Source organism: Mesoplodon bidens (assembly GCF_964165515.1).
Source record: "Mesoplodon bidens genome assembly, chromosome: 8".
NCBI lineage: Eukaryota > Metazoa > Chordata > Mammalia > Artiodactyla > Ziphiidae > Mesoplodon > Mesoplodon bidens.
This window is the reverse complement of record NC_138165.1, coordinates 20,890,735-20,911,613: the sequence shown is the minus strand read 5'-3', so window position 1 is coordinate 20,911,613 and position 20,879 is coordinate 20,890,735. Positions and strand designations below refer to the sequence as shown.

General features: G+C 36.5%; 1 protein-coding gene across 1 annotated transcript in view; it reads right to left on the bottom strand.

The window, feature by feature from the left end:
- Nucleotides 1-20,879, bottom strand: part of LOC308621301 (titin) — a 299,757-nt gene that overhangs the window by 161,171 nt on the left and 117,707 nt on the right. The window contains exons 94-115 of the mRNA XM_081241746.1: nucleotides 20,172-20,462; nucleotides 16,965-17,252; nucleotides 16,286-16,378; nucleotides 15,880-16,165; nucleotides 14,916-15,099; nucleotides 14,620-14,709; nucleotides 14,256-14,523; nucleotides 13,887-14,147; nucleotides 11,601-11,810; nucleotides 11,322-11,399; nucleotides 11,193-11,219; nucleotides 10,722-10,781; nucleotides 10,329-10,412; nucleotides 8,381-8,455; nucleotides 7,319-7,372; nucleotides 5,816-6,220; nucleotides 5,289-5,351; nucleotides 4,857-4,928; nucleotides 4,615-4,692; nucleotides 3,946-4,035; nucleotides 3,637-3,717; nucleotides 1,251-1,334 (exon numbers count right to left, since the gene is read on the bottom strand). Of these exons, the coding sequence (XP_081097872.1) occupies nucleotides 1,251-1,334; nucleotides 3,637-3,717; nucleotides 3,946-4,035; nucleotides 4,615-4,692; nucleotides 4,857-4,928; nucleotides 5,289-5,351; nucleotides 5,816-6,220; nucleotides 7,319-7,372; nucleotides 8,381-8,455; nucleotides 10,329-10,412; nucleotides 10,722-10,781; nucleotides 11,193-11,219; nucleotides 11,322-11,399; nucleotides 11,601-11,810; nucleotides 13,887-14,147; nucleotides 14,256-14,523; nucleotides 14,620-14,709; nucleotides 14,916-15,099; nucleotides 15,880-16,165; nucleotides 16,286-16,378; nucleotides 16,965-17,252; nucleotides 20,172-20,462 (3,222 nt within the window). The remainder of the gene's footprint in view (nucleotides 1-1,250; nucleotides 1,335-3,636; nucleotides 3,718-3,945; nucleotides 4,036-4,614; nucleotides 4,693-4,856; nucleotides 4,929-5,288; nucleotides 5,352-5,815; nucleotides 6,221-7,318; nucleotides 7,373-8,380; nucleotides 8,456-10,328; nucleotides 10,413-10,721; nucleotides 10,782-11,192; nucleotides 11,220-11,321; nucleotides 11,400-11,600; nucleotides 11,811-13,886; nucleotides 14,148-14,255; nucleotides 14,524-14,619; nucleotides 14,710-14,915; nucleotides 15,100-15,879; nucleotides 16,166-16,285; nucleotides 16,379-16,964; nucleotides 17,253-20,171; nucleotides 20,463-20,879) is intronic.

The following is a 20,879-nucleotide window of genomic DNA, read 5'->3' as shown; positions in this document are numbered from 1 at the left end:
GCGACAAGTACTGTATAATATCACTTACATGTAGAATCTAAAAAATACAACAAACTAGTGAACATAACAAAAAAGAAGCATACTCACAGATATAGAGAACAAGTTAGTGGTTACCAGTGGGGAGAGGTAAGTAGGGAGGAGCAGTAGGGGATTAAGAGGTACAAACTGTTAGGTATAAAATAAGCTACAAGGATATATTGTACAACAGAATACAGCCAATATTCTATAATAACTATAAATGGAGTATAACCTTTAAAAATTGTGAATCACTATATTGTACACCTGTAAGTTATATAATATTGTGCAACAACTGTACTTCAATTTAAAAAAAAGAATAAAAGAAAAAGACCCAGAATTCTGAAACAGCCAAGAGTTTGAGAAAGAGAGAAGCAGATTTGATTAAGGAAGAAAATGGAAACACTGAGAAATCAGGCAAAAGAGAACACTTCTTAAAATGTATGAGCCTGCTTTCTCCTAAGCTGGATGATACTGGATCTCTCTATAACTGACCAGATGTGTGCAGTTTGTTACTTCATTGCCTCTATAAAGTAGTGTCTTTTATCACTACAACCCCCAAAACCAACCAAATCCAAAAAATTAAAGCAAGAATTAGCACATTTGAATCCAAACATCACTATATGAAAGGTCCCTTGACTCACTAATTAGATAATTGCAACATTTATGGCAAATGTCAATGTTCAGTTAATATCTCAAGAAACATGGTGAAAGTAAATGCCAAAAGTTGATGTTTCCAACTATTTAAGGGTAGGCATTATTGACTTTTCAGAAGAGTGGCAGTTCCCAGAAGCACTGTGTAAATCTTTACCCCATTACCATTCAGTTCTGCCAAACACCCTCCTGTTAGTCTTTGTATCTTGTCATAACTCATGAAAGTTTTTTTTTTCTTATTAAGAAAAAGTCACATAGTTGAGGGCTGAAAGAGTTTTTCCTAGAAACATGCCCTGTAGAAAATGAGTTTCATAAATATTTCTTCTTTCTCTAGGAGAGGGAAGGTATTAAAAATTTAAGACAGCAGTTTGATATAGTTACTTTTTAAAAGTAACTTTTTTTAATGTTCAGTATCACAAATAATGTATGTCGAGTGTAGCCCCCGAAGCTGACAAATAAATGAAAAACACAAGGGGCATGTAAAAGACACAAAGTAGACAGCAGAGTAAGTACGAAGACTGTATAAAACAAAGCACTGGCATTTGGGGCAAAGGGTCAGCCTGTGATCAGTTCTGGTGTACCTTTGGGGGGAGCGGCAGGTTCCTTCTTAGGCACAGGAACTGGCTTTTTCTCCTCTGGCACAGGTTTCTTGGGAACTTCAGGAACTTTAAAGACACCATTGTTGAAACAATTGAGAACTCTAGCCTCCTTGTGAGACATTTAAGATTACATTAAAGCATAAATCCTCAGTAAGAGTGTAAGAATTTAAGAAGTAATTTAATATCAAGCATGTAACTTGTGATGAAAATACACGCTAAATACATCAATACCATACAGACATTACATATACTACACGAAGTGGACAAAGACCCTATCAGCATGGTCTGGAGTCTAAAGTATTATTGACATTTGTGTAACATATTACCACAAGTTAATGAAATCAACATACACAGAATTAAAATATATTACAAATGGTTTACAGATACTATCTCATTAACACACAGAGCCAATAGAAAAAGGTACAAGAAGACAGACATTAAGAAATTTTTTTCAAAAATATGATTCTACCTTTGGCTGGTAGGGGTTCCACCTTTTTAGGAAGGTGGGGAACAGGGACTACTTCCTCTGAGACTGGTTTCTTGGGTGGCTCAGGGACTTTAAAAAAAAAAAAGGGTCGATTTTGAGAAATTGTGCATTTTGACAAGGCATATGTTGTTGCAAGACTTAAAGAGTAGACATTCTGGTTTTATACCAATTGAATGCAAGAAAATTACGTGTTAATCAAGGATTAAGGGCAATGAACTAGTGGCTAATTAGAAAATGTGACTGTTACTCTTTTTTTTTTTTTTTTTTTTTTGCGGTATGTGGGCCTCTCACTGTTGCGACCTCTCCCGTTGCGGAGCACAGGCTCCGGACGCACAGGCCCAGCGGCCATGGCTCACGGGCCCAGCAGCTCCGCGGCATGTGGGATCCTCCCAGACCAGGGCACGAACCCATTTCCCCTGCATCGGCAGGCGGACTCTCAACCACTGCGCCACCAGGGAAGCCCCTGTTACTCATTTTTAACTGAAGGAACCTCCACTTTCCTAGAAACAGGTAGGAGCACCCCTTCCTCAGAGGTGCCAGTGTCTGTTCCTCAGACACCAGTTTTAGAAACTTTACTTTTATAAAGCTGCAGCATTAGAACAACTGCATTCAATTATCTTAAATAATTTTTGTATCCTAAATGCTTAACAATTTGACTGGGTGTAGGAGAGGGTCAGTGGAGGGAGGGGAGCCCTAATTTGTAGCCACTGCCAGTTTCCAAGTTCCAGCCTCTGTGGTGGTGCAAATACGTGCATCCTGGCTACCAACGATGATGTCATTGTCTCGGAGTTGGGAAGGGATGAGAAGTAGCGCCTAATTATCCACTATTTCCACAACACAGAGGCCATCAACATAACCTCAGAAACATAGATAACAGTAAAATAGGAAAATAGTAATGAGTTTTGAGCATTTATTGCCATAGTTTTTTTTTTTTTTTTTTTTTTTTTTTTGCCGTACACAGGCCTCTCACTGTTGTGGCCTCTCCCGTTGGGGAGCACAGGCTCCGGACGCGCAGGCTCAGCGGCCATGGCTCACAGGCCCAGCCGCTCCGCGGCATGTGGGATCTTCCCGGACCGGGGCACGAACCCGTGTCCCCTGCATCGGCAGGCGGACTCTCAACCACTGCGCCACCAGGGAAGCCCCATAGTTTTAAATATAACTTATTTAATTTTATATAATTTAACTTTTAATCATGGAGGCGTTAAATGCTGGGTAGCAAAATTCCTGAAAATTTAACCATCAGCTCTGGTGAGTGGGTATGAGCTGGCTCCAGGACACTGTATTTCTTTTCTTAATAGATTTAATTAATTAATTAATTAATTTTTGGCTGTGTTGGGTCTTCATTGCTGTGCACAGGCTTTCTCTAGTTGCAGCGAGCGGGGGCTACTCTTCGTTGCGGTGCGCGGGCTTCTCATTGCGGTGGCTTCTCCTGTTGCGGAGCACAGGCTCTAGGTGCATGGGCTTCAGTAGTTGTGGCTCGCAGGCTCTAGAGCGCAGGCTCAGTAGTTGTGGCGCACGGGCTTAGTTGCTCCACGGCATGTGGGATCTTCCCGGACCAGGGCTTGAACCCGTGTCCTCTGCACTGGCAGGCGGATGTTTAACCACTGCGCCACCAGGGAAGCCCCCAGGACACTATTTCTTTTTCTAAACAGCTGGCCACTAGATTGTAAGCTCCATGAAGCAGGGAACAGAGCCTCCAGGAATTGTCATTCCTCTCTCCAAAACCCTCCTCATGGTCTTCTCATCTCCCTATGATGTCATTTGCACATAGTGGCTATAGGTCTGTGGACTGTGACTAAATTTATTATTTAATATTAACATATTCAGATATTTACTTTGGAACTTTTGAAAGATTTTAAACTTAGAATAAATCACTAATACCTTTAGGTGGAGGCTCAATCTTTTTGGAAACAGCAACGTGAATTTTCTCTTCGGTAACAGTTTTCTTTTGTACCTCAGGGACTTTAAAAAATGTACATTTTAGTTCATGGTATGCCATACTATGGGTGGTATTGCAATTTACAAAGAATATTGAAATACAAATTAAAACAGACAAATGTGAAATGAAAAGATGACAAAGATTCACAAGGAGACAGAGATATCTACATAATCACAAATTAGATAAGAAGAGGGATAAAAATCCATCTCAAGCCCTTCCATTTGAGCCCCATATTCAAATTTGCCTTATACCTGTGACTGACACCTCCTCCTCCTCTGTGTGAGAAGCAAAGAACATCTTTTCTTCTGAAATAACCATCTTCTTTGTATGTACAGCAGGTACTTTAAAGAGAGTATTTCACATTAGTATTTCTTTTTCCAGTTCAAGACATTAGATCAAATACATGGCTTGTTTAGACACAGAATGAGTGGGTTAATATGATAGCTTGAGAACAAACTCAGTATTGGCAAGAAAACAAATCACGTTTTGATCTATAGGGACAAACAATCCATGCAGCCTTTATCAAACATTATTAAATGGGAATCAAATAGACACAACTTCTTCACACGTGATGTGGTGCTTTCCCAAATCCATTAGGGTTTATTCATATAAATGAGGGGATGAGGAATATTATATGGAATGGAATGCATGGCACAGTAAAGTTAGAAGACTACTGATTAAACACAAATCCTTCTTTAATTAAAAAAAATTATGTAATTTAAAGTGATACTAAAAACAAAGATAATGTTATTATTTACTTAAATTATATAAATGTGTAACATAAAATGTATATAATATATATAATATGTCTTTATTTTGGTGATTTCAGATTTGTGAGTTGTTCAGTAATATATGTATACATAGTCATACACATAAATAAAAATGTTTAAAACTTGTAGCTGAAAGACAAAGATGTATACCTTTCACTTCAATAACTTCTTCCTGCACTGGAGTCCGAGAAGGTTTTTGTGGAACAATCTTCTTTGAAACTTCGGGTACTTAAAAATATGTACAAATATATTTGTATTGTGAAGAATATTGCTTTGCACAAAATTTTAAAATATCTTAGTTTAGATGACTATATAAATAACTAACATGTGACTATATATCAGTAAACAATTACTTGTGTACATGGTACTAGAAATGTTTTAAATGATAATACCTTTGGTGACTTGAACTTCTTCCATTCTTCGAGAAGTCTTTTCAATTTTTTCAACTACGGGCTTCTTTACAACTGCAAGCATTTTAAAAAAATTGCAGTACTTTTAGAATTTCTATTAAAATAGTCTCTCTCTTTTTCTCTCATTTTTTAAAGAGAGACAAGTTTGTTGCACTGAACTTTAAGTACAAGCCTCTGTACTTCAAGTATTTTGGTTATTTTTTATATTTACCACAACAATCTTTTTATCATCATTTTACATTTGAATTAAATGAAGTAGGTAGATATTCTTAGAAAAAAAAATCACTGATACAATGAAGCTTCCAGAAGAAGTTGTGCCTATTGGATTGAACTGGTGATTCATACATTTTTGCCCAGCAAGCCATGATAATGACGTCAATGATGTGATCTATATAAATAATTCCAATTACATACCTTTAGGAGGTGGCACTTCTTTCTTTTCCGGTACTTTTGCTGGAATTTTCCTCTCACGTGATTCTTTAACAAAAACACAGTAATAAGGGGTGCTTGAATAGGTTAAGTTCTAATAGATTGTATCAATTGGCAAATGATATAAGTTAAGAATCATATACAACTGTGTAAATGATTGTATTTGGGATCTTTATTGCTAACAGGATTACTCATGCTGGATTTAGAAGCAGGATCAAGCAGAGATGCAGTGAGGCAGTGAAACTAAAACTTGAACCTCTGCATTAGAAAAGAGCACTTGGAATTCAGTCTTAGTAATACGATTAAATGATTCAACGTACAATATCAAAGCATGAAAGTAACTCTGAAGAAAATGATGCTTTTAAAGATTCTAAAGATGCCTAACTTTAAAAAATAGAAAAATCATTTCATCTGTTTCATATCCATTGTAAATCAGGTTAATAACCTTGAAAATATAAAGAACTGAGCAAAAAATGAGGAAAAGAGACAAAAGTCACCCAGTTAATACATACCTTCATAAGCCTCCTTTTGAACTTGGACGACTTCTCTTTCTTGGGAAGTCTCCTCCCACTCTTCTTCCCCTTCCTCGTAACCTTCTTCCCTTTCATAGTATTCTTGCCCTTCTTCAAAATCTTCTTCCCATTCCTCATGAACTTCCCTTTTAGCTTCTACCTGGGTCTCTTCATAGTCTTCATCTGGTTCCTCATAGTAAGGTTCTTCATATGGCTCCGTGTATGGTTCTACCTCTAGTTCGTCATAAGGTTCTTCCAAAGAGTCTATGTGAACTTTCTTCTCCTCGTAGACTGCTTCCTTTTTCTCATACACAGCTTCTTTCTCTTCCTGAACCTCTTTCTTTCTGGTTATGGTCATTATTTTCACTTCTTCAGCCTTGGAGGATACATCAATCACTTCAGGAGCTAAAATAAATAAATTAATTAATTTAAAAAGATAATATGAACATGTTAATTATATCCATACAAGTACTTCACGAAATGAAAGTCTATGTAGTCAAGCAATATCAGTATCTGAGATCTCAGCCTTATATTGATCATTTACGTTTTCTTTGGGTTGGTTCTGTTTAAATCTTTGTTGATTATGGAACACAGTCAGGAGGGTCAAGAGACACTCTACTCTTAACCTGAGGATTTTTCTGGTGTGAACAACATGGCATTCAGTAAATATTATCGAATGAACACATCTTCCATTGTTTCATGGGCACTCCAGTTTGTAAAACCCTTTTTTCCCCCCATGGAATATCTTAATATTTGATCATTTTGTGGAATTTATTTTTAATATTTCTGCAGTTACTTAAATTCCAAACTATTCTTTCAAAAACAGTACTAATTTTATTTATTTATTTATTTATTATTTATTTTTTTGTGGTACGCGGGCCTCTCACTGTGGTGGCCTCTCCCGTTGCGGAGCACAGGCTCCGGACGCACAGGCTCAGCGGCTATGGCTCACGGGCCCAGCCGCTCCGCGGCATGTGGGATCTTCCCGGACCGGGGCACGAACCTGCGTCCCCTGCATTGGCAGGTGGACTCTCAACCACTGCGCCACCAGAGAAGCCCAACAGTACTAATTTTAAAGCTATATTTTTGACTATCGAATGTAACTTTTTAGTCAATTTGATAAAGATAATATTTAAAATCATGTAACCAAATCAATTAGTTGCTTTCATATGACAACTTTAAAGATATTAAGGCTAACATTATTCATATGATCCTTAACATTTGTGTTAGCTACAGTTGAAACAATAAGGGATCCCCTCCCTTTCTAGCCTTCACCACTTCTTTCCCTGAGTCCACCGCACTGAGGCTGCATAAACATTTGCCTGGGTTTTTCCTTTCCTGGAATTAGACCAGTATGAAGTAGCCATCATTTCCACTGCTAATTTTACTGTAGCAGAGGAGACTCTACAACTTTATAATAAGTTGGAAGCCTGATACATAAAATAAGAATACCACGCAGAGATGCAAATCTCAGAAATAAATAGAATAAAATATTTCATTTACCTTCTGCTGGAATTAAGGCAGTAGGAGGTGGGGGCTTCTTGGCAACCTCTGGAACTTTGAAAACATAAAATACATGTTTATCTTTAGACTATAAGTTTTTTAATGCTTACTAATCCTGTATACCCTTGTAAGCCATTTGTATGATCTGTGACTACTACCCATATATCAAATGCTTTTATAAGATCCAAATTTAGCTCACCAGAAATGCTACGCAATGCCATGTTAATGAAAACGCAGGAAGGCTGAAGTTTTATTCTAGTTTATGTTGATTCAAAACAATTTAAATTAACATGAAACATAAAGAGAATATTCAGTATGTCTGATGCTAAAAATAATGCATGTTTAATTTTTTCAGTGATTAACAATAAAGTTTGGGAAATAGCCATGCTTTTTTGAGATTTTTCTTATTCTATAACATCTCACAAATGACCACAAAAAAAAAAAGTCTCAGTGAATTGTGCCCTATGCTCCTGGATTCTCCTTTTTTTAGGAGGTTGCTGTACTTTAATCTTAGCCAGATGGATAAAACTATTTGCTTAAATTTAGTTATACCATCTTCTTCCTAAAAATTTTCCAGGATATAATAAAAATTTAAAGTAACTAAATTGATCCCCCTGCAAAAAGTTTTTTTTTTTCCCTGCAAGTATTGACATTTAGCTCAGGTGAACCAGGAAGGGTGCTGAGTTGGGCTGGAGTGGCCACTTAAAATTAGTGCCAGCCCTTGACCTTCTGTGGGTGTGACTTGATCAAGACCAGCTGTTGGACCAGAGGGCAGTACCTTCTTTAAATCACTATCCAGAGATAATGAGAACTCTCTGGTGTTGCCATTGGGTGCCATGTGTAGACACAGGCACAGGAGGATAGGGGAGGAAAAAAAGGGGAAAAGAAAGAAAGTTGAGAGAAAGTGAGGACTGAATCAAAGAAGAGGGTGAGGGTGAGTAAAGGAAGAGGTACCATTTTGTGAATTCACACTCTTAACCTTCCTCTATCCTCCACTATTTGGGATTTAAATTTTTAACCAAGAGAAAAGCAGTAAGACTGAATTTTGATTAATTATAATACCTTTAGGTGGTGGTGCCTCTTCTTTGGGCTTTGCGACAACTTTTTTAGCATCTTTCTTCACAGCTTTTTTGGTCACTAAAAAATGAGATGTCAGATGTAAATTTTACTAAAATATTTTCATGAAACTGGGAGGTTTACTGAATTTTTTTAAAAATTTATTTTATTTATTTATTTTTGGCTGCATTGGGTCTTCATTGCTGTGCAAAGGCTTTCTCTAGCTGTGGTGCTCAGGCTTCTCCTTGTGGTGGCTTCTCTTATTGAGGAGCACAGGCTCTAGGCCCGTGGGCTCAGTAGTTGCAGCACATGGGCATAACTGCTCCACAGTATGTGGGATCTTCCAGGACCAGGGATTGAACCCATGTCCCCTGCATTGGCAGGCAGATTCTTAACCACTGCACCACAAGGTAAGTCCTGAAATATTTTTTTAAAAAATATGTTTTGATGGTAACAAGAGATTCTGCACATTATTGCAAGATATCTGTTTCAGAAAGATCTTGGACTAGAAAACAGAACAATTTTTTTGGAGGGAGATAGAATATGAAGGGTGATCTTACATCTTCACTGATTTTATGCCTGCTTAAAGTTTTCAAACATCTAGAGTAGACCCAAGTGATATCATAAATAGAAGAGGTACACCTTTTCATCTTCATTTCACTTAGGTAAGAACACCTTATATTTTTCAGGAAAAAGAATAACAAGTGAATTAGTAAAATTAAAGTCCCACCTATGCTATATTGTGGAAGTTTTCTTTTGTCATTTCTGACATTATACCTTGATCCTGGCCCCTGATCGTAACTTGATTATGGGCTCCTAGTATTCATGAATAAATAACACTCCTGAATTTTTAAAATATGATTTAATTTCTCAAGTTTCCCAGTGGGCACTCAAACTTAAGTCATGTTGACACTAACACTCAAATCATTCATTAAGATAAATTATTATTCCTGACAACAAATATAAGTGGAAATCTATTTTATGATTTTTGATTCTTATTCATTTTTGCTATCATAAGTAGGTGAAATATAGTTAATTATGTTCATATAAATTATAAAAATGCTTTTCTTTGTTATTGAGATTGTAGTAGTCATAAAACTGGAAGTTTTTTTTGTTTTTTTTTTTAACTGAATTTCCCCTGAGGCTGGCTGAAAACTAGCTCAAGCTTTTGACACCAATTGTAGTAGATATTAGGGAACTAGCATGTCAAACCATGGAAACTACTACAGTAATGGTGGCTTGACTTTGGAAAAATGTGACTTTGACATGCAGAATTTTTTCCTGATGATGCTGGGAGAATTCTGACAGCAATTCTGAACTCCCCAGAACTCTAGAAAGTCCCAGGCAGTCTGTTGATTGATTAGTTGAGCAGTTTGGGGGCACAAATAGTACAATTTATCTACTGAAATATCTGAGAAGGACAATTTCCTGGCACACTCATGAGGTTATTGGAGAGCTCTTTCCTTAGCTTAAAAAAATAAATTAAAAATATCAAAGATATTCTAAATCATATTTTTATAACAAAATAGTGAATTTTAGCGTAGTTAACAGTGTAATTGGGAGAAAACACAATCTATAATTTTAAATCTGACTATACACTAGTATTTTTTATGTCTATAAGCTTCACTAGAATTTGACTGTATTATTTTATTGCTTTATGTAGTAGTTAGGAAAATATGAACTGTGAAATCAGTTTGCCATTAATGCTTAAGTGATTCCTTTAAAATAAAATACTTTAATATTAAGCATCATATTTGTTTTTTTTTCTGATGATTTTCAGACTTTTAGGCACATTTCTTACATATTTAGTTAATACTTAAAGAGCATATAATTTACATTTTGAAAGGCAATTCAAACTGCTGACCACTAGAGGGCCAACATGTTGCATTAAACGACATTTTCCAGGTCTGTAATAGTTCTATATTTTGACATTTAGGTAGATAACATATAATACCTTCAATACGTTTTGCTGGTGGTTTCTTTTCTTCAGGTGATGGTAGCAACAGGGGGATGGGAGGAACCGCCGTAGGAGGAATTTCTGAAGAAAATAAATGCCATCATAAGTAACATAGTTTGGTTTCTTATTTTGTGTGAAATATGATGAAAAGTCTCATGCATTTCTTTCAGTACTTCAAAGGTGATATAGCAGCAATTCAACAATCAGAACAAACAAAATTAGCATCTATTTATAATTGTAACTACTCTTTTGCTTTGATTTTTAATTACACAGTGAAGAATATGATGAGAAAGAATTTGTTCTTGCTGTATGCTATGGTTTGGCATTGGTAAGTTCCTAGTGGTAGGATACTGCAGCTTCAAGCCCAGGGGTCATGGTGCTGGATCTTACCTTCTGGTGGTACTGCTCTGATAGGCATGGTTGGAATTGGAACTCTGGAGTCAGGAATATCTGAAAAGGGACATTTAATGATAATAAGCACCGAGAGACTGAAAACACAGATATTTATTAGACAACTAAGATGTGTTTGATTGTCAGGCATTTCCAACAGCAGAATTTAACATATAGAAACAAAGATATTAAGATTCTTTTGTAGGCAGCCACACATGCAAATTTATTCCCTGTGAAAATTTGTTCTACGGCCAAACTTGATCCTAGATATCAGCTGAATGTGACCTCATTATCTCTAATTTCCCAAACTCACAAAGCCTAACATTGGTATTATTTTACTGAAAATAATTTTACTGAATAATATTTTACTGAAAAAAAGAAATAATATTTTTAGACATGTTAGTTTGGCTTCTATCATTTACAAAATTACACTGAATGTATTGTAAGGATTGATTCTTTTTTTTAACTTACCAGGAGGCTTCATCTCAAGTTTGATTTCTGCAAAAGAAAAAAAATGATATTTTTTAAAATTTAGAATTGTCTTGGCAGGCTGCTTTGTTTCCAAGATTGCACTGTGATTTGAATGGGGTGTTTTCTGACCTTTAGTTGTTAAGTACAGCTCTGCTGTGCTTCTTGCTTCACCTCTGGGCTCCAGTCGAGCAATTACTGAATAGACACCTAAGGAAAACATCATGAAACGTTTGTTTTCTGATATGTTTGTAAATAATGCTTCTTAAATATAGTATTTATTTATATTCCTCTTTCCTAAAAAAGTAATCTAGATAGAACTACAGAGTATAAGCATAAACTAGAGTAGAAATAAATAAAACAGACAAAGTTGAAATTATATAGTCACAGGGACACTGTCAATTAAGTTACCTTCGTCATCTGGGGTCACGTTGTGGATGGTCATATAATGGCAGCGACCGTCATTCCTGAAGTTGTATTTCTGGCTCTCGGTCAGCTCTGTTGGTCCTTTGTACCACGTTACAATGGCGTCATCGAAGGACACTTCGCACTCGAAGGTGGCAGACTGATGCTCACTCACCACAATGTTCTGTATGCGCTTCGTAAACTGAATTGGTTCAGCTGTTTAAGTACAAAAAGAGTTCAAATTTAGATTGTTTGGGGAGGAATTTCTTTCACTGTGCTTTCCCCACAGATGTTTAAAGTCTCTTATCTTTTTATCTGATTGGAAAATAGCAGAAAAAGGCTGAACAGATAAAACAAGAAGAAAGTGCACTTCTTCGCATCAGTAACAAAAAATTATCCCAATACTTAAGTGTATTCCTACAGGATCAATGTGGGAAAGTTTAAAGAAATCCCTGAAAGTCCTTACAATATTTACATGAAGGCAATAGTCAAGGGTGCTTATAACCCAAAAGTAAAATTTAAACTTTAAAAATGTTAGTGAGGGCTTCCCTGGTGGTGCGGTGGTTGGGAGTCCGCCTGCCGATGCAGGGGACATGGGTTCGTGCCCCAGTCCGGGAGGATCCCTGTGCCGCGGAGCAGCTGGGCCCGTGAGCCACGGCTGCTGAGCCTGCGCGTCTGGAGCCTGTGCTCCGCAACGGGAGAGGCCACAACAGTGAGAGGCCCGTGCACCGCAAAAAATAAAATAATTTAAAAAATAAAAAAATGTTAGTGAAATGGGGGCTTCAAAATAAAGGGCACATAAACTTAAATTTTTACTGTACACTTCTCATTCCCCTTTGAAATTCTTTCTTTCCTCTGTAAAATAATTCTGCTACTCAGGATCTAGAATTGTTTATTTTTTGGCTTGTATAACTTTCCCTGTTAAAATAATTTCAAACTCAGTAGGAAATCTGCACTTCTAAATTTCAAAGGATTCATTTTGAAGAGTTCTGAAACCTGCTTTGTAAGCACACGTGGGCAGGCATGAAGTCCACCCACTGGGAAAGGCAGGGTATGTAGCAAGAGAATAGGCTGGCGTGGAGGTCCTTCTGCAAAATTTTATCTGGAAGGCTGGAATTCAACGTACTGCAGTATCATGAATAGCTTAGATGTCATATGTACTCTGGTGAGCTTTTCTTTGAAGGATCATATAAAAGGAGGCAATTATTTAAAAAATGATAAGTGGTTTCAACTGGATCCTTCAAATGAAAAAAGATTTAAAATTTCTGAACTTTAAAATACAACCAGGCCTTGATATCCACTGTAAAGCAAGTCAGAGATGTTGAAATGCTTATGTAAATAAGTCACATAGTTATTTCAACAGCTATAAATGGCAACGCCTAGAAGTAGAGCCCATGATTAGAGCCAAATGTTGCTGAATACAGTCTAAAGGTGTAGGTCTTTAGGAAATAAATATTGTTGCTCCTAAGTCCTAGGATTCCACTTCATTTCAGAGATTCAGAGGTTGGAATATGATTTTCCTATGAAATAATTATTTTTGAAAAATAGCTGCTAATCACACATCACATATGTTGTTAATTTTATCTATAAAGTTTCATACAGATAGAGTCAAATTGATTCCTGTAAACAAAATGTCAGCTCCTAGCCAAGATCCTCAAGATACATAGCCATGAAATCTGGTCCTTTCTAAGATTTATTTCTAAAATTCAAAATCATAGCTGTGAGAATTATGGCATTTAACAGAATTGTAAAAAATTACTGAATTTAGCATAATTATGAAATTTAACAGAAATAAGTGTTTAGAAAGTCAAGTCATGGTTTAGATTGAAATCTACTTCAGGTCAAAAAGAACTATGGGGCTTCCCTGGTGGCGCAGTGGTTGAGAGTCCGCCTGCCGATGCAGGGGACACGGGTTCGTGCCCCCGTCTGGGAGGATCCCACATGCCGCGGAGCGGCTGGGTCCGTGGGCCATGGCCGCTGGGCCTGCACGTCCGGAGCCTGTGCTCCGCAACGGGAGAGGCCACAGCAGTGAGAGGCCCGCGTACCGCAAAAAAAAAAATTAAAAAAAAAAAAAAAAAAGAACTATGTAACAGAATCAGCACTTATGTGAATACTTCCGTTTTGATTTCAAATGGAGATTTTGAGACGTGAGCAAATGCTATGAGTACGTATGTTGGTAAATGAGACCACACAGTGCTTTAAGATACATGTGATGGCAGGGTTGCAGGGGTCCCGCACAACATTTGCCACTGACTGACGCTGTGATAACTCCAGCCACAGTCTTTCACCCACCTTCAATTCTGAGCTCCGCTGAAGTTTCAAGGTCTTCGTATTTGCAGGTGTACTGACCCTGGTCCTCTGCTCGAACATCTGCAATGGTCAGCTTATGGACTTTGTGCTCCACTTCTGTTTTATATCTACCTTGGGGTTCAAGGATTCTGCCATTTCTGAACCATTCAGATTTTACATTTGGCACAGAAAACTGGCAAGTCATGGTACAAGTCTGGCCTTCTTTCAAAGTAACATCCTGAAGATGCCGTTCCCAGGCAGGCTCTGTGGGTATGATACAATATACATTTTGTACAATATCACATGTGATGTATTCAGTAGTAAATTCATCTCACAAGTTTTTTTTTAAATAATAAAACTCCTTTTCCTTACCAATTACAGTTAGTTTAGCACTAGCGATGTGTGGACCACACACCAATCTATAATTGCCCTGATCTTTAAGTTGACAGTTTTTGACTCTGAGTGTATGTTGATCACCATCAATGCTTATTTCAAATTTATCACTGGGTTCCAGTTTTTCAGTCCCTTTGTACCATGAAAGCTTGATTTCTGGATAATTAATCTTAATGTCAATTTCAAACACAGCATCATTATCTTTCAAAACTGTCTGATTTTCAATGTCCTTGATCAAAGTGACAGGCTAGGAGGATAAAGAATTAAAATGCATTAGTCACTCCTTCCCTTGTAATTTCCAATAATAATTTGTTCATTTTGTGATCAGCATAATTCATTTTACCTCTGTCTGTGACAGCCTTTGCTGAATAAATGATACAAGCTCCTCAAATTCCTTCTCTTCCTTCTCTGACTTCTCTATTTCCTCAATTTCCTAGGGAGAAAAAAAGCATAAGTATTACATATGCAATAAAATTTGAATTAGAGGACAAATGATTATATTTAACTTCCATTTTTGATGCTGCTTAGGTTATATTAACTGATCTTATACAACTGTAGGGTTCTGGAAACTCAAAAGGCGTATGTTAGATGTTTCAAGTGTGAATTTTTAAAGATGATACTATATACAAAAGATCATACCAATCTATGTGTCTCTTCTACTTGACTTTGCTTTAGCATTTCAAATGCTTGAAGAAGACCCCGGAAGTCAGTGATTCCATACATGCGGGCATATTTTTCATATTCTTTTGGATCAATATTTTTGAGAAGTTCCAAGATATCAATTTCCTCTTCTTCCCCAGCTCCTTTCTTTAAGGCTGGAGTCCTAAATGAAATAAGAAATAAACATGAATCACCTGTCTTCTACTTATTTTGAATTGTCTATCATCATTCAAAGATTATAAATATAATAAAATTTTTTTCACAAAGGAATAGTTTTGTGTCCTTTTTTTTAAGAACTACTAATTTTACCATGTTACTTGTGAAACAAACATACAAAACTGTGGGTTTGGGGGTGGAGTGGATTAAGATCAGACTATAGTCACAAAGTATGGAAATTTGATCAGAGTTTAAGAAAGGATAACAAAAATATTTTTGTAAGCTTTACAACGAAAGAGGCTAATGAAAGAATTATAAGGAAAAATAATAATAGCCATGGAAAGCATCAATAAAGAATACATATATCATGAGGAAAATATGTAGAAATTAAATGTTGATTAATTGATTAACAGTGATGTTGAAACATAATTGGTTTTGAAATTATTGGCAATTATGGAAAATGTTTAAAATGGTTGATCTAGAAGACCATTCAGAGCAAGAGAAATTACACATAGAAACAAAAATTTCATGCCTAGACACACAGGTTTCTCTACAGGCCATTTCCTTTGTTCAAAATTTTAATAAAAATTCACCTCATTCTCAAAATTTTCTCAAGATTATTCAGAAATTGATGTTAATGCACCACTAACTTCCACTCAAATACTGTGTATTTGCTTATCTGTTTCTGTTAAAATGTCTATATGCTAATGTTCTTTCACAATCTGAATCTTGGAGGGGATGGTCCATGAATGGAACATTACCGTGCATGGTATTTTACTGAACTTACTTTTTCAGCATTGCTCTAAGATCTCCTTCAATTTTCTCTTGTGGCTTCCTTTCATCCACCTGTAGATTAACATTACTTTCAATTTCACCATGCTTGTTAAATGCGACACATCGGTATAATCCAGAATCGGTTTTTGTGGTGCCTCTGATCTCCAGCTTTGCTTCACCGTCTTTCTGGTGGATAAAAATTCGACCTCCTTGGCTCAATTGTCTCCACTTCCCTTTTGTCCACTTAACATCTGGAACTGGATCACCTCCAACTTTCGCAATGAATGTTGCAGTGGTTTCTAAGGAACAATGAAAACAAATCAATAAAAATTTAATTTTCCAAAACCAGTTTTTCTGAAATGAAATCAGCAGTAAAATGTACAAGATAGATGAAGATGTAATTTTCATGAAGTACTTACTTTCTACAACTCTCATACTCTGAGGTTCTGATATGAAGAAGAGTTTTCCATCTACTGCTGCTTTCTTAGCTGCTGGGACGGCAGCTGGTTTGTCTAAAAAAACATGTTTACATATTTTTTTAAAAAAATCACAATTACCTTCAAATTGTAATAAGTAATTTCCTTTGAAAGACAGGCTTTAAGAATTTGGCAATGTCTCAAATATTACACATTCTATATGAGAGTGGACTATAGAAGACAAAGCAGTTTCATAGACATTTATAACTAGTTGTAGCTATTACATGCAGATTGAACTGCAATCACATTAACAGCATCAAGTTTTATATTTCTCAACTTGGTTTTATTATATAGATTTCCTTTAGGGATATGATATCAGGCTACCTTATGTCACATTATTATAGGATCATTTTTGGAACTCCACTTAGTTACATCCTTCTGGATATGGTGAAAAAAAGGTCAAGAAGTGTGATGGTGAACTTGGGGTACTTTCAGAAAATTTGTGTGGAAATTATTGCCACTAAATTACCTAATATCTCAATTATAATAAGGAGACTATAAATTGCAAATGAGCAGTAACTGATAATTCTAAAAATCTAATTCCATTCTTACTTAAATTGTAATAAGCAAATAAACACAAGCAGTTGACTTAATCCAAATAATAGTTTTGAGGTGTCTGTACCTTTAATGGTCACTTTTGATTTGCAAGTGTCACTTCCAGCCACATTTGAAGCTTTACACACATAATCTCCCGCATCTGCTTTAGCCACAGCCTTGAGTTCCAGCACAGCAGTCCCATTAGCAAAGCTGAAGTTGCATCTGTCTGAGGGCTTTATTTCCCTGCCAGCCTTCAACCACTGGATCCTGATCGGTTCGGATCCCTGGACGTGGCAGCTGAGCTGCACGAATTCTCCTTCACTAACTGTTACTGGAGTAGGGTGCTGATCAAACACAGGCGGCTTCTTCGGTGCTAGAATTAGAAAGGGATTTTCATGAGGAACATAAAAACAAAAAAATATTAAACTTCAGAAAAGAAACAAGTTTTGCCTCTAACAGGTAGCGCTGGTTGCTATAATAAAACTGAATCATGTACCTTTGTCTCTGAAAGCAATAGTTACATGTGTTGGATTTTATAAATAGAAAAAGGTTTAAAAACAAGCAAAGAACAGATGCCATGCTGCCCATGAATTACCCAAGCATCTGTGTTTTGCAAACATTAGGCACTGCAAACACTGCACTGGCCGTTCCTATAAATTTCGATGTCATATAGCACACCGTTGATTCTCTCAAACCTGCATGCAGCTGTATTTTCACTGAACCCTAAAAATGAAGGGCCTATTGGAGAACTCTGCTCATGATACACAATGTTTGTAACCCTTTGGGAAAGGAAGCCAACATTTGAGTAACCATGAGTCCACATGTTAATATGTGATTTTCTCTTATGATCATCTTTAGCTATTATATGCAGCTACAGTAGCATTTAAAATCCAACCTTTGCCCAAAGGAATGAGGCGTTGAAGCTCAGTGCTCAACTGAACACCAGTGAAGAAGATATCAGTAACATGATGGGAAGGCCATGTATAGCTTGGTGTTATGTAATGATTTTATTGAATGGTTCTGAGACCTACATATAAGGAAAATAAGCAATATTCATGATTGCAAAGATGAAAACTTCTGATATCTATTCATTTTTAGACTCTATGGATAAAAAGCCTCAGAATTCTACAGAAAGTATTTATCTACTCAATGTAAAACCATCATGAATGTAAAAAAGCCACCGCTAAGTACACGTTCTTCATTTAACTAAATGTTTTTAAAATCAAACGCATTTAAATACTATTAAGTGAGTGATGAAATCAGAATTATAAAAAGTTAACTCAATGATATTAGCTATTAGTAATATTAATCTATTGATGATATTAACCTACTGTCTGTGCACCCTGACATGGCCAGCTAGATCATCAGAGTTGGTAATTAACTCCCAGCTGTTCAAGGAAGTTAGACTGTAAAGTGATTTTGATGAACTGCCTCATAATTATATGGATGAAACAAATGGGACCTAATGAAACTTAAAAGCTTTTGCACAGCAAAGGAAAACATAAACAAGATGAAAAGACAACCCTCAGAATGGGAGAAAATATTTGCAAATGAACCAACTGACAAAGGATTAATCTCCAAAATTTACAAGCAGCTCATGCAGCTCAATATCAAAAAAACAAATAACCCAATCCAAAAATGGGCAGAAGACCTAAATAGACATTTCTCCAAAGAAGATATACAGATTGCCAACAAACACATGAAAGGATGCTCAACATCACTAATCATTAGAGAAATGCAAATCAAAACTACAGTGAGGTATCACCTCACACCAGTCAGAATGGCCATCATCAAAAAATTTACAAACAATAAATGTTGGAGAGGGTGTGGAGAAAAGGGAACCCTCTTGCACTGTTGGTGGGAATGTAAATTGATACAGCCACTATGGAGAACAGTATGGAGTTTCCTTAAAAAGCTAAAAATAGAACTACCATATGACCCAGCAATCCCACTACTGGGCATATACCCTGAGAAAACCATAATTCAAAAAGAGTCATGTACCACGATGTTCATTGCAGCACTATTTACAATAGCCAGGACATGGAAGCAATCTAAGTGTCCATCGACAGATGAACGGATAAAGAAGATTTGGCACATATATACAATGGAATATTACTCAGCCATAAAAAGAAACGAAATTGAGTTATTTGTAGTGAGGTGGATGGACCTAGAGTCTGTCATACAGAGTGAAGTAAGTCAGAAAGAGAAAAACAAATACCGTATGCTAACATATATATATGGAATCTAAGAAAAAAAAAAGTTCTGACAAACCTAGGGACAGGACGGGAATAAAGATGCAGACATAGAGAATGGACTTGAGGACACGGGGAGGGGGAAGGGTAAGCTGGGATGAAGTGAGAGAGTGGCATGGACATATCTACACTACCAAATGTAAAATAGATAGCTAGTGGGAAGCAGCTACATAGCACAGGGAGATCAGCTCAGTGCTTTGTGACCACCTAGAGGGTTGGGATAGGGAGGGTGGGAGGGAGACATAAGAGGGAGGAGATATGGGGATATATATATGTGTATAGCTGATTCACTTTGTTATACAGCAGAAACTAACACACCATTGTAAAGCAATTATACCCCAATAAAGATGTTAAGAAAAAAAAAAAGAAAAAAAAAGTTATATGGATGAAGCCATTATGGTTAGAGGATCAGATTGAGAAGATCTCCTTAAACAGTACAGTCTATTTCTTTGCCTCAAGCTATGACTGTGTATTCATAATGATATGCAACATCTTTCCACCCATTTTTTTTTCTTTCTGAGCAAATTTTACCCTTTTGTATGAGGTTAATATTCATTTACAGGCTAAAAGCTTTGGGCAATATATGTCAGAAAATAATCCTTTAGAAATATCCTTAGAAAAGAGAATGTTTCAGAATGTGATAGAACTCATAATAAGCAAAGGTAATGCAATATTCAATGATGAAAATTTTAAAAAATTTCACAACAAATGTGCCTCATAAAAATTTATATGTCACTTTTGTATGAATTTCAAAGTAGACTTAGACTTCTAACTACCTGAGAGAATTTCGAGATGTGATTTACAAGCTAAGGTATAGTCCATTTATTATACGACACCTACTTTCCTGGGCCACGTACTTAAATTACAACTAATATATATATTTTTAGTAAGCATATGTGGAATTGTGGCAAGCCAATTAAATAATATATATTCATATCTGTTATAACTTACTTGGTCGAGATGTCAGAAGAAACACACATGGCTGTCTAACAGGCAGTAAAGAAAAACACATCATGCCAGGGGCTCTGAAGGTGACTTACCTTTGATGACGACTGAAGATGTACACAGAGCAGAGCCTGCATCATTCGACACTTTGCACGTGTACAAACCAGCGTCGTCCATGCCTGCCTTCTTGACGTGCAGCAGAAGTGTGTTGTTCTTGAATGTGATTTCACAGTTAGACGTTGGATGGATCTCTATGTTATTTTTGTACCAAGCGACAGAAATAGGCTGGGAACCAGCAACATGGCCCTCGAGTTTGAAAGAGTTCCTTTCTGTTTCTTCCACTGTCTCTGAGAGTTTTTTAGTGAAACTTGGTGGAATTAGCCGCTCTGTAAGAAAGTTCAAGGATATATGAAGTGGAATCCAGAAGTAGGTTACTAATAGGAGGCTTTTCAATAAAGGTCATATTTTAAGTTCAAAGTCAATGCTGACCAACTGAATACAGCATATCAGTGTAATGTTCCTAAACATTTTGGCCTCCTTCCATAAGCTTATTTTTAAATTAAAACAATTTTTTAATTTTACATTGGCATAGAGTTGATTTACAATGTTGTGGGGTTTTTTTCTTTATTTTCACAAGCTTATTTTAAACTGCTCTCTGATTTATGGGATGGATGATAAGAATAACTTATGGTCATTTACAGAACCAGATATTTGTAAAAAAAAAAAAAAGAAAAAAGGGGGGGAAGGAGTGGTCTTGGGGTTATGTAGGATATATAAAAACTTACAGAAATACAGATTTTAAA